Below are 22,574 nucleotides of genomic sequence, written 5' to 3'. Positions count from 1 at the left end.
GCGAGGGCAAAGAAACGACAGCGGCTATTTACAGAAGCTCTGGGACGGATGTGCGCATCTGCAGCTCTGCTCCTACGTACGCCATCTGAGTGGATCCGGGGTTTCTGTCGTCCTGCGTTCAACTTTCAAGCACCACTATCAGGAAGTACAAGATGCTGAATATACTCATTTTTAGCAAAAAACAAAGATAAAGTGGTGATCGATAAACATCTTCTCATAACAGGATAAACGTCATATTAAGAATAGTATCAATAATATATAGATTTATGTGGGCAGGTTTCACATTTCTCAGTGTTCACTTTGGACTTAAAACCTTTACTGATAAACAGAGCGAGAGGTATTGATCATTTCAGGATAATCACAGGTATATGGACCAGTAGATGACGTTGAAGAAGAGGAAGGAGAAGGGGAAGAGGGCTCTGGCGTACAGGTCGATCCTCTTGGCGGCGGAGGGGATGACGGGCTTGGGCGGCGGCGGCTTCTTGCTGTTCTTGGCCTGGGACTTGCCCAGGGCCGAGCCGGTGTCGATGGCCTTCCCGTAGCAGTCAAAGTTCGACAGCTCGAAGTCGCGCGGCAGCGAGCCCACGATGCTGAAGTCGTTGGTCCGCAGGTCCGACTTGGAGGTGCACACCTTCTTGCAGCGCGTCTCGGCCACCTGGACGGGGAGCGAGAACAGAACGCATTCCGCCTCAGCCCCAGCATTTCTCTCAGAAGAATTGTTCTCTGAATTAAAAAAAAAAGTAATAATCTGAGCGAACTTCATTTCATCTATTCCATTTTTTGTTCCCACTGAAGTCTCATCTTATCACAGAATGAAAACACATTTTCATTCTGAATTCTAATAAGATGCATTTCAGACTGAAATCCGACAAGTCGTCTGAGCTGTTTGGAACTCAGATAAAATCGATGAGGCAGTTTGGAGTTTCTCGTGTTTTTCATGCTTTTGAAAGAGGGAGGTGTCAAACATGAGGCCCATGTGCCACAGCCGGGACACAGTGGGGTCATGAAAGGTAATATCAATATAATAAACTTTAAATCTAAAGGATCAATGAGCCACAGTGTAAATCCATGAGTGGAGCTGCTCTATAAAAACGGGAGGCTCTGAGAACACTGCTGTTAACAATCAAACCTTTAACCACATGGGCAGAAACCTGATCTTAAAACGATCAAATATTCAATTAGTTTCCATCCATCCATCTTTTTTGCACCTTTGTTCCGATTTATGGACTCACTAGCTGCATCTAGTCTGTCACAAAACTCATTATTATTATTTTTACAAAATATCGTGTACTTCTATCAGCAGTGTTACTCTCCAGGCCAGTCATGTCTTCAGGGTGTGTTTCTAAAGCTTCTCCATATCATTACTATATTATTGTGATTATTGTTGTTCTTATTACAGTTTGTTTCGATGAGCGTTACAGTCGTCTGCAGTTCAGTTCTGTGTTCCACGTTTGGAGGACTTTTGCCATTTTTAATGGCCGGTCCTATCCGTTAACAATTTATGTGTGTGTGTGTGTGTGTGTGTGTGTGTGTGTGTGTGTGTGTGTGTGTGTGACTGAGCTTCCTCTGGTTCGCAGGCTGTCGCCACCCTCCCTCCACCCTCGCTCTACCCTCAACACTTCACAGTCACAAACACATTCTCCTCTCTGTATTAAACTGAGTCTCGACTGGACTGTCTGGACTGTGTTCATGCACCGGATGGAGAGATGCACGCACACACACACACACACACACACACACACACACACACACACACACACACACACACACACACACACACACGCACGCACTAACGCTGATGTGCACATATGCACACAGCAGATGGTACCAACAGCCACTGCTGACTGAACAGTTATTACACACACACACACACACACACACACACACACACACACACACACACACACACACACACACACACACACACACACACACACACACACGCGCTCCAAAAATAAAGTCCCGACCAGGGAAATCATGTTTCCATGCCTTCTGGATTCTCGTCCGTTCATTTTCTGCTGACTTCATGTAAATTCAGTCGTTCACAGCGGAACATGAACCCGACCTCACTTCAACCTAAAACACAGAAAAGCTTTCTGTTTCGCTCCTGGGGGGCTCATGTCAACGTTTGGTAGCAGATTTAAACCAAGAAAACAGTCATCAGGACACGTGCACATGTTATATTCATTTCACTGAATTTCACGCCGCGAATGAAATGATCTTGTTCCCTCACGTTATTAACTTGAGATGAGGACTTATTATCCTGTTCCCACTCATTAGTTATTTATTTATTTATTTCCACAGGTCCTGCTCTCCAGGAGCCGATCCACAGCTTCAGATTCAGCAGTTAAGGGGAAAGTTAAGGGACAAATAAGTTTACGTTGTGGAGCGGCGCGTTTGTTCGTTTTCTGTTTTACGTTTTGATGTTGACCTGTTAGAATAAAGTTTTCAGTATGACCTGAAATGTCTATTTGTGGAAATTTATATGTATATATATATATATTTATGAGTTTTCCATGGAAATGGATATAGTTTTCACTTTAACACTGCAGGTCGGGTTTGTACCAACATGAAAAAAAACATTTAAATGAGTTTTTTTTTTGGCGGTTGGAGTGAATTGAAACCAGACGAAGAATTGAAGCTGCTGTAAAGAAACTGCTTGATCCTGAACGCCGCTGATAAATCAACAGTCCGGAGATTTCGGGAGGGAAAAAACGAGCCGGAGTGAGACGGGCTCGGTGCTCTGTGATCTTACCTAATATGGATTTCTCTCCTGTGGGCTCTGAAACGCTCTCAACACGCCATCACAACCTGAGCCCAACACAACAATCTCCAGAAGGATTTAGTTAAATGTCATCCAAAAAAGCCTTTTATCGACTCCCGCGGCGGCCCGGGGGGGCCGGCGGGATCTAATGGGACGATGGATGCTCACTCACTCCAGTCATTAGGCTCATTAAAGCTTCATTATTTTGATCTGGTTTTGACAAGAAAGCCATTAAACCTGGACGGAGTAATGTAATCCTCTCAGCCAGACCAACACACTCTGAGGTGAATTAATTTCAATTATACATACAATGGGAAGGCTTGTGTGTGTGTGTGTGTGTGTGTGTGTGTGTGTGTGTGTGTGTGTGTGTGAATCTGGCAGCAGGTTTTGATGTGAACTGGGTTTTTTCCTCTGATTTGTGGACGGGTTGATGTTAAAGGCAGGTATCCACTGGATTTATTCTCCCTCAGATCAGCTCATTAAAGTGTTTTACTGCGGACGCCGCTCTTCCTACTGTTTTCACGTGTTTGATCGATATGAGTTACACACAACGCTTCAAGATGAATCTATCTCTGGCTCGTTACACCGTGAATACACACTTTACTGTTGTTTGGGATCATTTTCTCGTTATTTGATGGTGATTTTTTTCTTTCTTTTTCCAAGAACTGTTTCTCAACATCTCAGTAACGAGTCAAAGAAAATGTTTTTCCTTTGTTTTCTGTTTGAGAATAAGCTGTTTTATGTTTTGGCAGAGAAACTTAAACCATAAAATAAAAGATATCAGACAGTGTGACCACGGAGTGTGTGAGATGGCTGCGTGTTGACGCTGCCTCAGCGGACCGTCGTAAACGTTCAGTCAGAACAAGTCGTTAAGTAGAAACTGAGCAGATTCCAGCAGTTGTGAACTACAGAAGGCTCTCAGGCTCTCAGGCCGCCGCATGCTGCGGTTCAGAGCGGTGCGGCCGTGTGCGATACTGACGTGCAGCGTGCTGACGTGCAGCGGCGTCCCTCCGGTCCCGTTCACCGTGTTGTTCCTGGCCGCCGGGCTCTTCCCCGCCGCCTTCTCTTTGGACGCCACCTTGGCCTTCTCCGCCTCGATGCGCTTGGGGCTGTTGAGCATGACCTGCACCACGGCGTACTCCACCAGCGAGGCGAAGCCGAACAGCAGGCAGGCGATCAGCCAGATGTCGATGGCCTTGACGTAGGACACCTTGGGGAGCTCCGAGGCCAGAGAGGTGCACTCCGAGGACAGGGACAGCACCGACAGGATGCCTTCACACACACACACACACACACACACACACACATACACACACACCGAGTCAGTCAACACGTTCAGTAAAATGACAAAACTTTCAGATCCAGTTCATTTAATGTCAATAACGTCTGTTCTGCTGCACGTTCAGTCCAGTTTAAAGCTTTTATCCTCTTTTCAAATGATTCAAGCTGAATTAAATATGCTAAAATGAAATGTTTGGTGCCATTAGTGATGAAATCAGACTGAATTCACATGGAGATGAAATGGAGAAAGGAAATGACACGGAATTCTGATCAATTCAGACCACACATAGAGCGTATATGAAGGGAAAATGATCAAAATCTGTTGCAGTTCTATATTAAAATATTGATCTCTTAGAGAAAAGCTTCATATTCTCTTTTTTTTTCACTGTATAAAACTAACTGTATGCATAAACTATAAGACTGGAGCCACGGACCTTATGTTTGGTCTACACTTTCACTTTTTTATGTAAGTCACTACTTCCATTTCTGATTCTGATTTTATTCCCACTGAGAAAATCCTGAATGTTTCTTGAAATCTGTATTAAAAAAAAAACAACCTAAATTTAGTGCAATCTTCTGAGAACAGAAGTGCAATTAGAATTGATGACGGTTCCTTTTATTCGGACATCGAGGAGCTCAGACAGCCTCTAATGAGAGGCTAATTTTACAGAGTTTTTATCTTTGTCAGCCGGAGATTTCCCCGGCGCAGCAGCAACTCTGGCAGCCTCCGTGATTGCGGCGGCTCTTCGGAGGGTCTTCTACCCGCCGATAAAGGCCTTTTCCCTCAGTAATGCTGCATCAGAGACGCAGTAAACACAGATGAATGAGTGACGAGCGGCGCCCGCAGGCCGCACCGCGGCCACTAATCCAGCCAGGGGTCGCTCAGGGGTCACGGTTTGTAATAAACACCTGCCTTCTCCCTGGAATACACTTTAATGAGACACACACACACACACAGGGAAGTCACACTAGCACACGGTGAAGCGACAGATGAGGGGCGGACTGACCTGACGCCGGCAGCGGAGGCGGTCCACAGTGATGGAGGAGTGAGGGTGGAGGTGAATGGCTGGAGGGGGGTGGAGAGGCGGGGCGGTGGGGGGGTGATGGGTCCTCCACTCTCATGCAGGGTCTGAGGCTCTGGCGTGCTGCACGAGGAGCACGAGGCGCAGACGGGGAGGAAGTGACGTTGGAGTTCATGCAGTGTGGAGAGCCATGAGGAGGAGAGCGAGGCCAGCGCGGAGCAAAGCCTCGCTCAAGGCCACCTGCACTTTTAATTAAAGCATCAGAGGCCAGGGCGGAAGATCCCACTCTGTTAGCCTGTGTGCAGAACGCCGCTCAAATTACACTGACGTTTGAGTTTAAACATAAATAATAACAGGAAGATATGAAGAATGATGCTATAAAGTGAAATTTAAAGTGAATTCATCCTTTTATTTCATCAAACGAGGACCATTGATTCAGCAGCTGTGGAAATACTGGTGTGTAACATTTTAAATTTACATCTGATTCCTCAATAAATGTCTATTTTACAAAGTTCTACAGTTCTTTGAGCCACAATCATCAATATTTAAAATGAAGCTGAGCTTAATGTTTATGCGTTTTCTGAATATCAGGCAACATGAAGCCAAAGCGGTTTTAAAATCCTGAAGTTCAATGCATCTGTGTCTTCAGGTTAAAGGTCAGTACAGCGGAGACTCCTCCAGACACAGTTCTCATATCGAGGATCATTTGTCAAAGAATTGGCCTAAATGTGAGTTTTTAGCACCAATTACATAAACAAAAAAAAAAAGTTTTTCACATTAAACCACAGCAGTGATTTCGTGAAAATCATGCTTCTGTTCAGCTGTTTGATGTTTTCAACTTGAATTCAATTTAACAAACGAACCACTGTATAAACTAGTTTTGTTTCAGACATCAAAACAGAAAACCTCCACATCTGTCTTGAAAGCATTGCAGCAGGGACTTATTGGTATTTTCTCCAGGTCCAGGTCTCCAGGTCCTAAATATGAGCATTTTCCTGATGAAGGGTTAACAGGATTGAAACGTGAGTGTAAACGACTGACTGCGGCTAACATGTCGTCTGAATCCTCCCGGCGGAGCAGCAGGGCCCATCTGTCCCTTACAGCCGCACGGTGCGATTTACTCCTCACAGGACAACAGGACGCCGCGGAGCGCCGAGGAAGAAGTCCTTCACGCTGTCAGGTTGACTGATGAGGCCATAATGAGGAGGACTGGTGTCAGCGCGCCTTCAAAAACATCCACAGCCGCTCGGTTTACTGACCGGAGTCTGCCGCTGAAAATAACCCCCGACGCTCTAATCCAGCCTGAGTTCACCTCTGATCCAGAGTCTGATCACGGGTCCAATCAGGGGTCTGATCCAGAGGGTTCATCTGTTTTCACCTCTTTCTACCCTCCAAAATTTGTCTGGAGTAACAAACCATGTTAATTATCTGAAATGAAGAAGAAAAGACATTTTCCCTTTAATTCCTTTGTCTTTTGTTGTTTTCTTTTTCTGTGATTCTCTTTATTTTCCTCCTTATATCTTTTTTCCCTCTTTAGTCTCGTTTCCGGCCCTGTGATGGACTCTCTCCCTGTCCACCCCCCCTCGCCCATCAGTCAGCTGGTGCTGGCTCCAGCGCCTCATGACCCTGAACACCGTCAACAGTACAAATGATGAATGAATGAAAGAATGAATGAATGAAGTATGGAGTATTTTATTGATTTTGAGAATTTCCAGCTCTTCTTACTCCTTTGCAAGTTTTCATTCCAGACCATTTTAAAAACCAGCGTTGTCTTTAAATGTGACAAAATAGATTCATGCTGTATTCTGTGAGGGTTTGCTGGAGTCGATACGGAGCAGCCGCAGAGCCGCGGGGTCGAAGACCTCGGTCTGATTTCGCAGATCTGGAGATATTTCCACCGGGCGCCGGGGGGCGGAGGGTGACGGACGGGGCAGAGCCTACCTAGAGGGACCCTGGCGGCGCTGGCGTCAGGATTGATCCAGAAGGACAGCCAGGAGAGGACCACGATGAGCAGCGTCGGGGCGTAAACACCCATCATGTAGAAGCCCACCTGTCGCCTCAGGGTGAAGATCACCTCCACACAGGTGTAGTAGCCTGCAAGAGGAGAGCAGGAAGACACCGGGAGAGGCGTTCAGGAGCAGAACAAAGCTCATTCCTCTCTGGAGCAAGATGGACGAAGCAGCAGCCTTTCAGGTCTGATCTGCCTTCTGCTGCACAGAGAGAGACGAAGCTGAGTGCAGCATTAATAATACAGGAAGTGAGGCGGAAGGAAAAGAGAGAGGTCAGTATCTGTGAAGACTTTCACTGTGGTCAAGGTGAAACCTGCTTCAGCTTTCGCTAACTTACACATTTCTTTCTAAAATACTTTATGTTGATTGTGTAGAACTTGTAAATGACCGTTTCCAAGAATTGGGTGATAAATTGTGACATTTTGAAGTCTGCAGCTGGAGATTTGTAAGTAATTTATCCATATATCAATGCATAATAGTCACAGATGGAAAGAAAAGATAAATATATTGTGGAGACCACTTGGTTCCAGCCCCCCGCGACCCTTATGAATGGATTACTGTAGTAACATCCATACCGCAGATGTGGAGTTATTCAAGAGTTTTGCTCAGAGACCTGCCGCGGGATTCAAACCCACACATGAGCTCACTTCTCTCACCGCCAGTTCAGAGGTTCAGACGCATTTTAGTTGAGGATCCACATACGGATCAAGCTTCATCCAGAGTGGGTCGGACAGGTGAGATGCTGCCAAAATAACCTTCACATTTAAATGTGAAAGCTTTCCTTTTGTTGTGGTTCAGAGTAAACGTAATGAAAATGTCTATATTTTCACAAAACCAAACAATTGCAGCTGAAACGGAGTGAAATCTCAAAATAAAGCCGATCTTAATGAAACCTGGTGCAAAACAAAGTGAAATGTCCTTGAAACGGTTCCACTCGCTGCTGCATTCTGCATGTTTTTACAAACGCCTCCTGACAGCATGGCTCTGAGGCTAACGCTAGTCTGCTAGCTTCCCTGGCAGCTCCACCGCCGTCTCCGCTCCGCTCTCAGTGTTGTGTTTTATTGGCTACTTTTACGAAATCTGGTCAAAAATCAATGTTTTCTGTGAAACTTTTACCATTTTGTTGCAGGTTTGGCCGAACTGGAGCCTCCTGTGGGCCGGTTTTGGCCCATGGCCTTTATGTTTGACACTCCTGCCACTCGTCCGTTGCTGTTTTCTTTTCCACAGCACGCCCCCCCCCCCCTTCATTAGTTAATGGTAAACCAGTGTTGACTCAGCAGCCGTTCTTCGCGGCGCTCTGCAGAAATATCTGACTGGCTGGAGGATCTCTGGAGCGCTCCAGCAGCTCATAAGGGCCGCCTGTGTCGCCGGGCGCGCCCGTGCACAGAGGTGATCTTTGTGTCCGTCCGCGTCGCCGTGGCAACCGGTTAAAAAGCCTCCCGAGCGCAGGAGCACCGGGGTCACAGCAGCTCCCCGGTTTTCCGCTTTCATTGGAAATGTCATTTTGTTCTCACGCCGCCCTGGATCTGTTTGGCTCGGTGCCAGAACCACTTCTGGTTACATTTCAATCACTGTTCCAGTGTTTGGTTGAATTAAAGATGTTGACTCTCTAAAACCACTGCACTGTGAAGCAGAAGCGCAGCCCAGGTGAGACCGGTCCTGTGTTTTCTGTTGGCAGAGCTCCGTCTGTGTCTGCTGCTCCTTTAATTAATGAGCCGAGTTCTAATTGAGCTTCCTGCTGAGGCCACGATGATCCGCCGCGTCCCGGCCGGTTCTGGGAATCATCAGCCGACAGGAGCGGGAGCTCGTCTGCAGATGATCCCGCTGCAACATACCTGGTTCTACCAATCAATCAGCATGACGGGGCTGCGCAGAGGCCCGGGAGAGACGGGCTAATCTGAATCAGGCGCTTCAGAGCAGGAAGCATCGCAAACATGCAGAGCAGGAGGATCAGGGCAGCAAATCATCACGTTAGAGAATATTTAAAGAAAAGCAATTACACTGAAACCCTCTGCGGTCTAAAAGAAGAAATAATAAAAGTCTTTCTAATGTATTCCAAAATCTTTAAGGAGCATGTATAAATGTACAACATTTCTGAAATGAAAATGTGAAAAATATGAAATGAAAAAGTGCAACGCCTGTTCAGCTGAACAGTATTTTCTTAAACAATTTCTCTCTGGGATTAATAGAGTATTTTTTATTCAATGTTTCCCCCAATATTGTATATTTATAGAATCATTATCATTTCGTATTTATTTAGAGCATTTAAAAGACGCAAAACAAACAGAATAAAAACAGAAAAAAGTTAAATGATGAAAAGGAATAGGAAGAAGTCATTTATAATATCTTTGTTTTCAGTGAGTTTTATTTTTATTTCGTATTCGCTTCATGACTTTTCATTTTTTTACAGTTAATTACTGCTCAGGACTTAGTTTTTTTAAAATGTGCTTTACAGTCAACATTGGCTAAATATTGTCCTCGTTTCATTTCTGTACGTCTTAATGGCCGTTGTGGTTGTTTGTACTGAAGGTTTTTCATCGTTCTTGTTTAGTTTGTTTCTTGTTCTCACAGTTTTCTGTTTTCACACATTTCAAAATGAACGAACCTGCAGGAAAGACGCTGCGGAAATCAAGTTCATGGTGTCCTGGATCCATCTGCCTCCATGAGCAGTTTTTAGAAGAAACATCAATACTGAGGTTAAAGGAATGTTGACATTTTGAAGACTGGTCCATTGTTTCTTATTTTTAAATGAATACTTTTAGTGTGTACAGACAGTACAGTCGGGTTTATGTTGGCTGAAAAAGGAGAGATGTTCTTCAGTATTCTGACTGCTGGTGTTGAATCTTACTTGGCTCTGTCTGAAGGAAGATTGATTTCAACTGTGAGTCGATCGGCTGATCAGAGCTCCAGCCATTGACCAATCAGGAGGTGATAATAGAACAAGGGGAAACCATTAGAGGAGATTTTCTTTTGGCTTTGCAGACACTATGAGAAGATTCCAGTTGATGAGTTCTAATATAATTTCTGTCACTTCACTGCTGAAAAATCCAGAATCTGTTTGTTTCACCCTTCTCCATTCACAGTCTGACACACACAGCGATTTTCCTTTTTAGATGAACACTTTCAAAGCTGACTTCAGTACCTGTTCCTGCGTAGTATTTGGTGCAGTTCCCGTAATCGATGTCTTCCTGTCGGATGTCGAACTGCGGCAGAGCGATGGCGTCCATCTGGACGGGGTCGCCCGTCTGCCACATGAACTGCAGGTCGTCGGTCGTGTAGCCAACTGGAAAACAAAACAACACAGCAGAAATAAACAAACGGATGTGTACATTTATCATTTGTATGCATGCGGTTCAGTGAAACTGCAGGCCTGCAGAAAGCAGCTTTCCATTTCATTGGGCAGGTTTGGCGTTAGAGGCTAATGACTTGAAGTTTTTTAGCTTTTTCATATTTCTAATTCCTTTGCAAACAAGCTGCAACAACCGCGGTTGAGCTTAATTAACCGAGTCTGTCACAACATCCCCAAAATATGATCATTTATTCCACTTTTCTCTGTGAATAAAACTGAAAGTGTCTTCTGAACACAAACAACCATGACATTTACGAGAAAAACAACAAAAACAGGCCGTTTATTCACAACTCATAAACACCGGCGTTAGCGTGAACTGCTGCGGCGTTCGTAGAAAACTCACAGCTTTCCAGTTGCATTTTACACCTCTGTGTGTCCATGGGGAACAAGGTCAGGTCCAGAGGACAGGAGAGAGTGATGGACAACCTGGAGGAGCATGAAGGGAATCTGAGATTTCATTTTTCTTCAGTACAGTTTATCCACTTACACAAAAGCCCGGTTTGCATAACAGTGGAATTACGCCGAGTGCTCAGGATTTACGGCTTTATCCTCAAACCTCTTCTGTTTTAAGGTCTCTGCCTAAACATTGTCTGCGGCACTTAGATTTCAGAGACATGTCATGATTTTTTTTTTCTGAAAAAAGCAGATAAAATCACAGCCCATGCAATTTAAACTGTCACAAACACAAATAACGGATGGTTTTGTTTTCAAAGATCAATTGAAAATCAAGTGCAAACAGGTCTAAATTGCAGTGTAAACAGTCTTGTTTACAGACGTATTTACAGCTGCACAGTTGTAAAGTCACTGAGCTTTTCTTGGCACCTCCCTTGATGCACTGCTCCTGCGAGCCAGTTTCTGTTTTGGCAGGTGGGTCGTGTTTTTTCCATCTCTGTTTTCACTGTGCGAGTGACTTATGTAGAATAAGAACGATTCAAATAAATAAAAATACCAGTATTCAAATCTGCTGTAAACTACTGCTTCCTTTCATTTGCTTATGTTCACCACTAAGTGATTTGATGGAGTTCACACAAACAACAAAATGTGAAACTATGGAGGTGTAGGTATGAGAAGCAGAAACACCGCAAAAATAAAAGAAAACAGCTTCTCATAAAGTCCACAAACTAAAGTCACGGTGAGCCAGGTGAGGAAACGTCTCTCATTATAAACATGGTGAAAACTAATGATAGCAATGTTTTCTGATGTATTCAATCACATTTCACATTTCTTTCTGCATTTCTGTGGCCATAAGACTCTATAAATTCTCTTTGCCAAAAGAGTTTGTTGTGTTTTCCTGTGAATTTCATTCTTCTGTGCTTCTGTTCTGTGTGTTTCATCCTGATTGGAGCTAACCTTCATACCTCATGCTGATGAGGACGTCCCCGTTTCGGAAGATGAAGAGCAGGATGTTCTCCTGGGTGACGTCGTGGAAGTTGGCGCTCTTCTCATTGGCGAAGAACAGATCGGGTTTCCACAGACACTTGAACATCTTGGGGTCGACGGTGAGCGAATCGGACTTGAAGTCCTGTGGCAGCTTGAGCCGGGGGTCGTTCCAGCGCTGCCGCAGGAAGATGTTGACTCTGTAATCCTGTTAGATCCCACAGCAGACAAGCACAAACACGGTCAGGACTGAAGGGGACGCTAATGCCGCCGGACGCCTGCTGGGTGCTGGCGGACGACTGAAAGCTCAAACTGTTCAGCTGAAAGTAGATTTTTTTTGTTTTTTTTACAGGGCAGGTGGGCGAAAGAGGAGAGAAGCAGGTTCAGAATCACACTCTGGATACTTAGTTGGGCTTCAGCAGCGGTTTATTTCTTCAAAGCAAACACGTTGAGGGCAGAGTGACACTTTGCAGCCGCCTGCAGCAAAAACACACGACTTTGACGTGGACTTCAAAGAAGAAACATGCTGCAGACTGCACCACGCAGAGGTCAGAGTGTATCAACACAACTGCAGCAAATGGCTCATTGCCCGGCTTATTAGTGGAGCGCCTGCATTCCTGCTGCCGGGGAAGCGTCACTTCAGGCTCCGGGACATTTTTCTCGTTCCCACTTTGCTGGCAGGCCTCAAGCTGTCCTGAGACCCGAGGTCGAAGACGGATGGGATGTCAAACAAGGCTGGCCATGTGGACGTGTGAACTTCTCACACTGGTTTACAAGAGTTTGAGGGATGAAATGTGGTTTTAGGGATGATGTTATTAATGTTGTTAAGTTAAGGTTAAAGGCTTAAAGAGACAGCAGTAAACTGGTTTCAGACTGATTAGGTTTCTTCATGTTAATGACTCTTCAGCTCAGGTTGCAGTTAAACATGGAGTTCCACAGGGTTTTGTCTGAGGACCTCTTCTCTTCACAATATTACATGCTTCCTGTCGGGAATATCGCCAGGAAACACTCCATTAACATCGATTGCTATACAGATGATACACAGATCTACTTATCTATGAAGCCAGATGACACTGATCAACTTGTCGAATTAGAAGCTTGTCTTAAAGACATAAAAACCTGGATGAACATGTAATTTTCTGTTTCTGAAGTCAGATCAAACAGAAGGTATTGTATTTTACCCCAAATCTAGTAACACTGGATTGTTTTACTGTGATCTCCAGTAACACTGTGAGGAACCTGGCAGCTACTCTGGACCAGAACTAATAATTAAACATGACTGTGTTGTATCTGATGCTGTTTGAATAAAGTTTTGTTGAACAGAGAGGATATTGTCCTTATGGATCTGGCATTTCTGGTAGGACTGAAAAAACAGGGTCGCTTTTTAACTGAGAGTGAAGATGTAAAACAAAGTATGTGTTGCTTGTTTATGTTAAAAATGAAGGAGTGATGTGGAATGTATTTCTTTCTCCTGCCAGTAGAAGCAGAAGCCGTTAATTGCTGAAAACCCATTTCAGAGATAAAGCCGTCAGAATTCAGACTGCGTGTTCAACAGGTCCTGAAGCCACAGCCTGAATATCTTCTGACGGAGACACTGTGGCCAATTCCACACCTTCAGCCAGACGAGGAAATATATCTTCCTCCTGGCTCGCCATCAGGCAGGCTGCGCGGCGTTCAGCTCCGGGCAGATTTACCACGAACACTCGCGGTAATCGAGCGGGAAAACTGAAGCTGAGAGGCCGTAAAAATAAAAACAGATGCCATTTACTCCATCTCACAACACCAGATTAGTCATTCTGTAGTGAGGACTAGGATCATAAAGTGAAAATAGATGTGTTAGCCGCAGCGGCTGCTTGGCCAGAGGAGGAGTAACTGATGAGACAGGCTGTCCTCACATCAGGCCCCCCACAGAGAGCAGGACTGAGGGGGGAGGTGGCAGCTGTCTCGTCCTCCTGCTCCCACATTTGTTTCAAACCTTTCTCACTTTCACGTTCTCCATCTCTTCTGAGACACAAGCTATTATGGGGAAGTCGTGGACCGCTCTTTCTATTCTTCACTCTCACTTTAATGATTGAGCCTTTGCTTTCTTGCCGTCCTCTGCCTTTTAAAAATGTCTTCTGCTGTCAGAATCTTTCCATTCTGCTTCTGTCTGGTCAGTATTTTCTCCTCTGGCCTGTTTAACTTTTCACATATATGGGTAATTCAGGGGTCACTTCTGTTTGAGGGGGAGCTTGCAAACTGAGCACAGGCTTGAAGACTCATTATTGTTTGTTTTTTCCATCTTGTATCATCCTTAGAGGCCCATAAACGCTCCGCAGGGAGGTTTAAGAAAAGAACGCACTCCCGGTTTGTCTTGTGATCGACATCACTGCTGCAGATATAAGATCCGACGCTGAGTTCAGATGCGGTCCTGATGAACACACAGCATTGATTAAGGCCGTTCCTCCTGAGGCAGGCATTAGAGTTTCCCTTCATTGTTTCCTTCCCGATCGAGAGCCGACCCGGCGTCGTCCTTGAGTTTAATCTGGTCATTAGCATTCGAACCGCACATCTTTATCAGCAATTAAGCCGTCAGATAAAGGAGGCCTGGAAACCCTCGTCTTCGTGATGATTCACTAACCGTGAAGGAAGCTTCATTTCTAAAACTTAAAGCAGTTTCCAGCTGAGGAATGAAGACGGCGGAGGATTCTTACCATGGTGGTTTCCTGAATGGAGCCGAAGCTGTTGATGAAAATGTTGACTCTGTCCTCCACGGGGATTCCTGGATTTAGAAAAAAGAGGACAGGTTGTAGTATTTAAGGGTTCAAACTGGCGGCGTTTCAAAGACAATAAGGTTTGGGTGACAGTTTCTGTGAACCCTGAACAGTCACTCCTACAACAGTACATCTGGCCACTGAGCTGATTATCTTCCTGATCAGGATTTGTAAAATACTAAACCTTTCAAAGCGTTAGAAATCCCCTCTGGAGAGCCCCCGCTGCTCTGCCAAGCTCACGCTGTAAACATTTACACTGGCAGCTCTCCACTCAGCCTGTTTGCATAAACTAATAAAATCCTTGATGAATGCAGGCCGCTTCTCCGCGCTGAATAAATTATTTCCTTTGAGGTGTTTGCTGGCGGCTCTGGGGTTCCACCAGATAAACTTCCACTTGCAATTCACAAAAATTAATGCACATAATATGGAGGTGGCACGCCGCTCACTTCGTCTCTGCAGCAAATTATTCAGCAAACACTTAAACCCGTCTGCAGGGTCGAGAGCATCAGCTGACGGGTTTACAGGCTGGCTGGAGGATACACCAAGAACAGTTTAGATGTTAATTTGGAAGATTATTGACATGGATGTTAATGTCCGCGGAGCTCTGGGCCCACCCTGAAACGAGGAGCAGATGTTCTGCTGCTCCACACTTCAAACACAGCTCCTCCTGCCAAGTGCCAGAGGATGGAAGCCATCCCAGAATGCACCTGAAGGCCGCTCGGGCCATCAGTCAGACACGGAGGCCGCCGCTCCCCGACGGAAACAGACGGAGGGATGGACTTTCTGCAGGAAACACTTATCAAAGTATATCTGATGGTCACTTTTTATTAGAATCCTGGAGTCGTGAGCAGGAGAAGTGGGATCATTCTCCTTCGTTTGGGAAAACAAACACAAAAAACTCTGATCTGCTCGTAAACGAGCTCTTTTCCAGCCAATGGATTAAAGCCAGACATCATATCTGGATCAGGTCTTCACTGTAGTGAGTAACTCCAGACACACTGAAGTCCTGTTGTTTCATCTTATCGAGGTTTTAAGCTCATTATTTTAGGTCATGTAAATAAAATCCTTTATGAAATGTCAGTTTTTCCACCAAACTTTATTCTCCGTGGTTCGCTCGTCAGCTCAAATCCAAAGATCTGGTGCAAAATGGGTTCCTGTTGCTTCATGAGTTTGGATTTGATAAAGATGTTTAGTACGGGTTTCAGAGTTCATGGAAATATAACCGACAACCAAAACTCACCAGAACTCATGAGGAGACGACATAATGTCTGCGTCACTGCACAGGATGAATTAACTGTGATTGTACAGCTGTAAGACAGTGGTGTCAAACATAAGGCTCGTGGTCCAAAACCAGCCAAGAGGCTCCCGTCAGTGAATAGAAGTGAGAGATTTTGACAAAATGTTCTGCTTTAACATTTGAGTTTTCATTTCATTGCTCCAGGGTTTCTATTTGCACTTCAAAAAGTCAGAAACAGCGTTCAGCATCACCCCAGGGCAGAAATGTTCAAGTTCCCAAACAACAGGTGCAGATTAAAATTTAAAAAGCAGAATTCCTCAGTTTTTGTTACATTAAAAGCTTTTATCCATCTTTGTGATCATCTCTCAGTGCAAAGCCAGTAAACTTCAGAACAAAGCAACATTCTGTAAACCCCGGCAGGACGACGCTGAATCAGTCCAAGCATGCAGATGTTTCTTGGCTTTCCTCCGCAGCCTGCCCAGCGTCCGGACGCACACGGCAGCTTAATTAGGAGCAACGCAGCTAAGATTTACATGAAGAGGGCAGAGGACTCGCCTTTGAAGTTGGGCCTTATTCTGGGATCGTAGCTGATCAGTAACCTGTTCAAGATGTTACTGGTGGAGTTTGCAGGAACTCGGGCCAGATCCTCGGATGACAGCTGCCTGCAAACAGAGAGGAGAGACGGGGGAGAATTTTAGGCACAATTACATTAGTGGCTCAGACTCCTGGCAGACGGTGAGGAGGGAAGCAGCGAGGAGCCCCACGTCTCCTCTGTGTTGATCAGACTATAACCTGAGAGAGCTACCAGAGCGGGATTGAATTAGCGGCAGAGCCGGGACCACCCAGGCGGCGCCGGCAGAGCGAGATGAACAGAGACGCGACGCGCCGCCGCTTCAACATCACGACTCCGCAACGCAGCGCGCCCTCTGACCTGCAGGGAACCGCCGCTCACTTCAGCTCATGTTCAGGTGTTTAGTGAAGAGACGCTTCCTGAATGCAGAGCGGCTCCGCTCAGGAAAAACACTCGCTCCAATATCCATATATTTATCCTGTGAATCTGCTGACACACACACACACATTTCAAAGTAACACATTTTCTAGGAAACCTGTATCAAGAAGCAATTTCTATTTCAAAATATCCTATCAACGATCAATACAGGTCAGTGTATGACCTAATGCTGATACAGCGCCACAGAAAAACCTCAATTTATTCAGAATTTGTTAAAATATCACCATAAATAAAAAACAATTAACATTATTAGATATAAACTGCATTTCAGTGCTGCAGTAACATTTTACTTTGTTCTTGGCAAAAATGATCACTGCTCAATATTTAACTTGGTCAAGAAAAGAAATGTATGTGCTTTTAATATAGTTTCTACACGTGAATTAAATGTTGTTAGTAGAGCAGAAAGGTTCAGGTAGTTCAGTACAGGTTAAGTCGTGCAGCAGCGCTGCAGAACAAACTGCCGTCCATCCATCCTCTCAACTGCTTCATCCGGAGGTCTGGGTGCTGACAGTGTGTGAGAGCAGGATAACACTCCGGTCAGGTCAGCACACACACACACACACACACACACACACACATCCAAGAGCAGTTTAGAGCCACCAATTACCTCAAACACACCAGTCAGATCAACAAACATATTTTGCAGTGAGAATCCTGTCAGAGCAGAAAAGCAGCACCGTCACAGGAAGTGGCGACTCTCAGAGACTTTCTGACTGATGGAGCAACAATGGGAGGGAGAGGGACAGAGAGGGGGGGTGAAGGAGAAACAGGCTCCTCCTGGGTGGCATCGGACTCTCCTGCCAGAGTTTGTCCTCCTCAAAGCGCTTTACGTATCGTTCTGTAAACCTTATGGTGCTCTGAGGACGAGTCGGACCGAAACGCTCTGCGCTGTGTGTACGTTCTGCGGTCGACCTGATCAAAGACAAACACACACTTCCCGTCCACTGAAGCTCTCTTTTTTCCTCTCTTGACAGACTTTTCTGAAAACCTCCAGAGCTGAACTGGATCCGAGTGGTTTCCCTGATCCACAGACATCTGCAGCATCAAGCACCAGCTATGTCATCCAGCTCACACTCGCCAATACTGGGTCTACATCAAACCCCCCCCCCACCCCCACCAACCCTTCAACAGCCCCCCCAGAGGCCCCTCTGCAAGTTGCATTGAGCAGCCGTTTGTTACCATTTAAGGAAGTGGAGGCTGTAGCTGCTCAATGCACGGAGACCCTGAACGCTCCGGCGGCAGGTCCAGACCGGTCCCAGCTGCTCCTGCTCTCCATGTGGATCCAGTGGATCCAGTGGATCCAGTGTTCCTCCCTCTTTACAACAACCATGTCCTCATTATGTTTCTGTTTGTCTTATGCTGCTGGTTTTTTTTAACCAAGCAGTGTGTTTGACAGTTACATTTGTGGAAAAAAAAAAAAAAAAACCTGATCGTTGTGTTGAATCCTTCTTTGAGATCAGTTCAGAAGTGGATCCAGTTAACTGACTGCAAAGCAGAGAGAGGAACGCTTGAAGAGAGCTTAAGCTGCACGTACTACTCGTGACAGCAGCTTCATAATTTCTCCAAGACTCTGCAAGTTGAACATCTTCATAATTTGGTTTTAGCCTGGCTGAATCTTTCAATTTAAATCTGTGGATTTGCATGTTCTCTCTGAGCATTCATAGATTTTACTTTGAGCTCTTGTTGAATACATCAGTTTCTGTGACCTCTGACCTCAGTCCAAAGACTTGGTGAATTTGTGTTGTTGGCAAATATGAGCATTTGTTTCTGTTAGTGGCTCTACAGCCCAGACAGGGACTGGACAGTTGGTCTTCTGAGATACAGAGGTTGCAGCTGTGGATGTTTGTATTTGTTACAACACTCCACCGTTTCCCTTTAAATGCATTCTGGATAAAACAGTCATAAGTTTCACCTGCTATAGATGATTATTGACAAATATCGATACGGCTCGACCTTCTGCACTGGGTATCCTAAACAAGATGTAGAGCATTGATACTTACGATGGACAGTAAACCTGCTTCCCTTTCTTCTTGCCCTTCTTGGTCCCTTTTTCTTTGGCAGCTCCTCCGTCCAGACACAGACAGAGGACCAGGAGGAAGATGGCGATCTTCTTCATTCTGCTGTCAGCCCGGCCTGCGGAGCGAAATAAAGCAAACACTTAAAGATTTCAGGAAAGGAACTGATGCTACCGAGGCTCCGAGGAGTGCAGAATGAGTTTTCCGGCCGTCGTCTTTTCACGTTCAGTGAGTCTCTGCTTCCATCCAGACAAGACGGCGGTTAATTGAGCTCTGGCCTCGCTGTGAGGGTAACACTTTAGAGCACTTCACACATTTCCTGAACTCTCACAGCTCTGACCTGCACTTCACTTCTCACGACGTATCACCATTTACTCTCAATGCATGTCACACAATGTCTGAAATGTAAATTCATCAGTCTGACAAGGTTTAATAAAGTGGGGCCAGTTCAGGCATAAATCCAATCAGTGGACTAAAGCGCCTGAATAACGACGGTCATTCAGGACTCGCCGGCTGAATGTGACCTTTAAAGGACGACTAAAATAAATATTTCTTCAGATGTCCTGGACCGTAGCGTCCAAGCAGCATGAAAAACAAGTCTTAAAAAGGCCGTCTCCCTCCATGACATTGAGATTCCGTCACGTTTGGTTTGATTTACAGTCGCCATGCAGTTATTTGTTCGATCGCTCCTCACGACACAAAACGAAATAATGTGTAGCTGCAGGATCGCGCGCTCTGGTGTTTACATATACAAATGCCCGGCTTTCTGCGCAGACGGCACCTTTTTGCATTTCCTGATCGGGGCCATTAATCAGGAAGCAGCCAGTCGGTGTGTGTGATTCATTTCCCCTCCAGGAAGGTGGAATCCTCACGCCGCCCGGGGACGCCGGGCCCGACGCCGCTCAGCTAACTGAGCCACTTTATTGTCTAGACAGAGACACACTCTTTTCTCACACACACACACACACACCGTCTGCCCCTCGCACATTGATCATCATCTCCTCCAGCCGGCAGAAATCATTTCCACACCTCATTTTGGTGCCTTTTGTCCTTTTTGTGTCTTCATGCAAACACCGTTCCCCGAAGTGAGTCAACATTGTTTTATTGATCCGGAGGTTTCCTGAACAGTGCGGGGTTGGGGGGGTTGGGGGGGTTGGGAGGTGTTCAGCTGGCCACCGCTCTAAAACACACTTATTAGATGGCGACAGCTGGAGCAGTGTCAACTCTTTGACTTGGCAACGCAGCAGCAGTTCTTAGAAATCACTCCTCAACACCGCGTTTCCTCTCCGAACAGTTTCCCTTCAGTAAAGTCTTCCTGACAAGTAGAAAGAAGAATTCTGAACGTACCATCACAAATATATGAACTACTTCCCTCAATAACACTAATTTCAGTCGCCATAGCCTTCAGAAAACTCTGCATATTCAGTGTTTTTGTCTCAATCATCTCTTCATATCATCCAGTTTCTGAAAACTCTCACAACTCTTCAGTTACTTCTGAGAGTCTAGATTTGTGGATGGAGTACTTCAACAGTCATGAGCAGGGGTCTGCAGCCTTTATGACCAAAAGAGCCATTACAGTGACTTTCCGTCAAGTCAAGCTGCTCTGGAGCCATAAAGAACATTTAACCTTTAAAATGAGGCGAATGCTGCTCAGGATGCTTCATACTTGGTTTTGATGAACAAACAAAAACTAAATCTTATGACACATCCATGAAGTCTTAACTACAGTTCAGAACAGAGAACATTTATTACATTGAACCTTTTTTTTAAGTGATTTTAACAGTTTGTTCGAGTTTTCAAGCTTGTTTTCATTCACAGTTTTGACATTTTAGCTGTTTTACGCATTTTACCTCTTTCTAAACAGTTTTCTACGCTTTTTCCTGCCATATTTCATTTTCTTTTGTTATAAATTTTACACATATCAGGTTTTTTAAGCTGGTCTATCATTTTTCTCCCATTTCTTGTGGTTTTGCTATTTTTCCCAATTTTACTTGTACCTCTTTTGAATCCCTTTTGAACAAAGACTGATGAATCATATCATAATATGAAAGTAAGTTAAATGTTTATTTACGTATCACGGAGCCGCTACAGAGGGACCCAAGAGCCACACGTGGCTCCAGAGCCGCAGGTTGAACACCCCTGGTCATGAGTCTCTATTCACCCAGTCAGAGAAAGAAGAAGACATTAAATGAAGGCTTCATGTCTTCTTTTGGCTTCCAGAACCTAAAATGCAAATTATTCAGGTTACTGACTTTCCATCCATCTTCCCTCCTGCTGCATCCAGCTCAGGGTTGTAGGAGGCGGACTGCAGTGTGTAGAGAGAGCACACACCCTGGACGGGTCACTGGACGGGTCAACAATTAGCTCTTTATCAGCCCAAATGTTGGGCAAAAACCGAGCTGTGGCTGTGTCTGCGGCCGTGAGGCGACCTTGCTGCTGCCTGATCAACTCAGAGGAAGATGGCCCTCGCTGTGCTGGAGCTGCAGAGGCTTCGTCACGGGAGTGACTCAAGGAGCCTCTACGTGGTCGGCGCCCCGGGATCTGCAGGTCAAGAGGTAACTCTGGCACGTCTGCTTCTGCGAGGGCGGCATCGCAGACGAAAACATCCCAGTGGGGGAGGGAAGAATTCTGCCAAAATATACCGATAAAGCTGAATGGACGTTACTTAAACCTTCATTTCTGACTGTATTTACAGCAGGATGTATGAGGAGGGCCCCAGTTTGAATCCTGATAGGAGGAGGAAGAGCGTCACGTTGATTTGATGAGAAACAGGAGCAGCTAAATGAAGGATAAAGCGTTTTATTACAGGACACAGTGGGTCCTGAATACATATGACTCCAACATGCAATGACATTAACAAAACCTTTGACCTTTAACGCGTGCGATCTTCATTTTACTCTGTTCATCTGCACAGCGTGATTTATTATTCTAAACATTTGACAGAAGCATTCAGTGCTGCTGCTGCTAACCAGCTGAGGGCATCAGCCATTCAAAGGCCTGTACATGGTGTTTGGTCATGTCTGATCATCACCATCCTCCAAAACACCCACAGATCTCCAGGCAGACGCGGCAGAGCTCTCACAACCTGTGGCTGCTCCTCCCAACAAAACTAAGTAAGTAAGACTACAGCGGCAAAGGCAGAGAGCAGCGGAGGGTCTCTGCCGACAGCGGCACGGCGACCACCATGACGAGGGGGGCTGCAGGAGGAGGAGGATGCAGGAGGAAGAGGAGCGCGTCGCGGCTGCGCACGCTTGCAACATGGAAAACACACACGTCTCATAAATCAGCGCCGCACTCACCGTTCGGCTTCGTCAATTCCTGAGGAAGAAAAAGAAAAGGAGACTATATCCAGCGGAGCTGCGCGTGCATGTAGTGGTTAACAGAGCCTCCCGGACCAGCCGCCGTCTTTCCTCTCCATCCTGCTCTCGCGCTCTCCTCTCCGGAGCGATTTGTTGAATGGTTTCCCAGATTCACGAGGGGGAAAAAAAAAAAGGAAAAAAAAGTTACATCTCGGCAGATTGCCAGGTTTCTTTGTCCTCCCTCCCTCCTTGTTGTTGTTGTTTTTCGGGCAGTGTGTGTCTATATATGGCTGCTGCCCTTTCGCCTCCGCTCGGGATGCCCAAGATGGAGGCTTTGCGTGTACCTGTCATGCAACATGCGCAGTAGCGGCTGCTCGCAGCCGGAGCGCGTCAGCAGCATCAGCACCGTCAGCACCGTCAGCACCACGGACAGCGGCCGCGCCGCACGCAGCCGCGGGG

General features: G+C 45.7%; 1 protein-coding gene across 1 annotated transcript; it reads right to left on the bottom strand.

The window, feature by feature from the left end:
- Window positions 1–338: 338 nt before the first annotated feature.
- On the bottom strand, window positions 339–22,133 carry glrbb (glycine receptor, beta b). The gene is made up of 10 exons (XM_030111360.1): window positions 22,116–22,133; window positions 18,802–18,934; window positions 16,348–16,454; window positions 14,496–14,563; window positions 11,784–12,010; window positions 10,769–10,851; window positions 10,219–10,359; window positions 7,009–7,161; window positions 3,744–4,036; window positions 339–655 (listed from the first exon to the last, which is right to left on the bottom strand). The coding sequence occupies exons 2-10, from the start codon at window positions 18,915–18,917 to the stop codon at window positions 359–361; spliced, it is 1,485 nt and encodes a 494-aa protein (XP_029967220.1). The 5' UTR covers window positions 18,918–18,934; window positions 22,116–22,133; the 3' UTR covers window positions 339–358.
- Between the last annotated feature and the right edge of the window lie 441 nt (window positions 22,134–22,574).

This window comes from Salarias fasciatus, chromosome 2 (assembly GCF_902148845.1).
Source record: "Salarias fasciatus chromosome 2, fSalaFa1.1, whole genome shotgun sequence".
Classification (NCBI taxonomy): domain Eukaryota; kingdom Metazoa; phylum Chordata; class Actinopteri; order Blenniiformes; family Blenniidae; genus Salarias; species Salarias fasciatus.
This window is presented reverse-complemented; position numbering and strand designations above follow the sequence as displayed.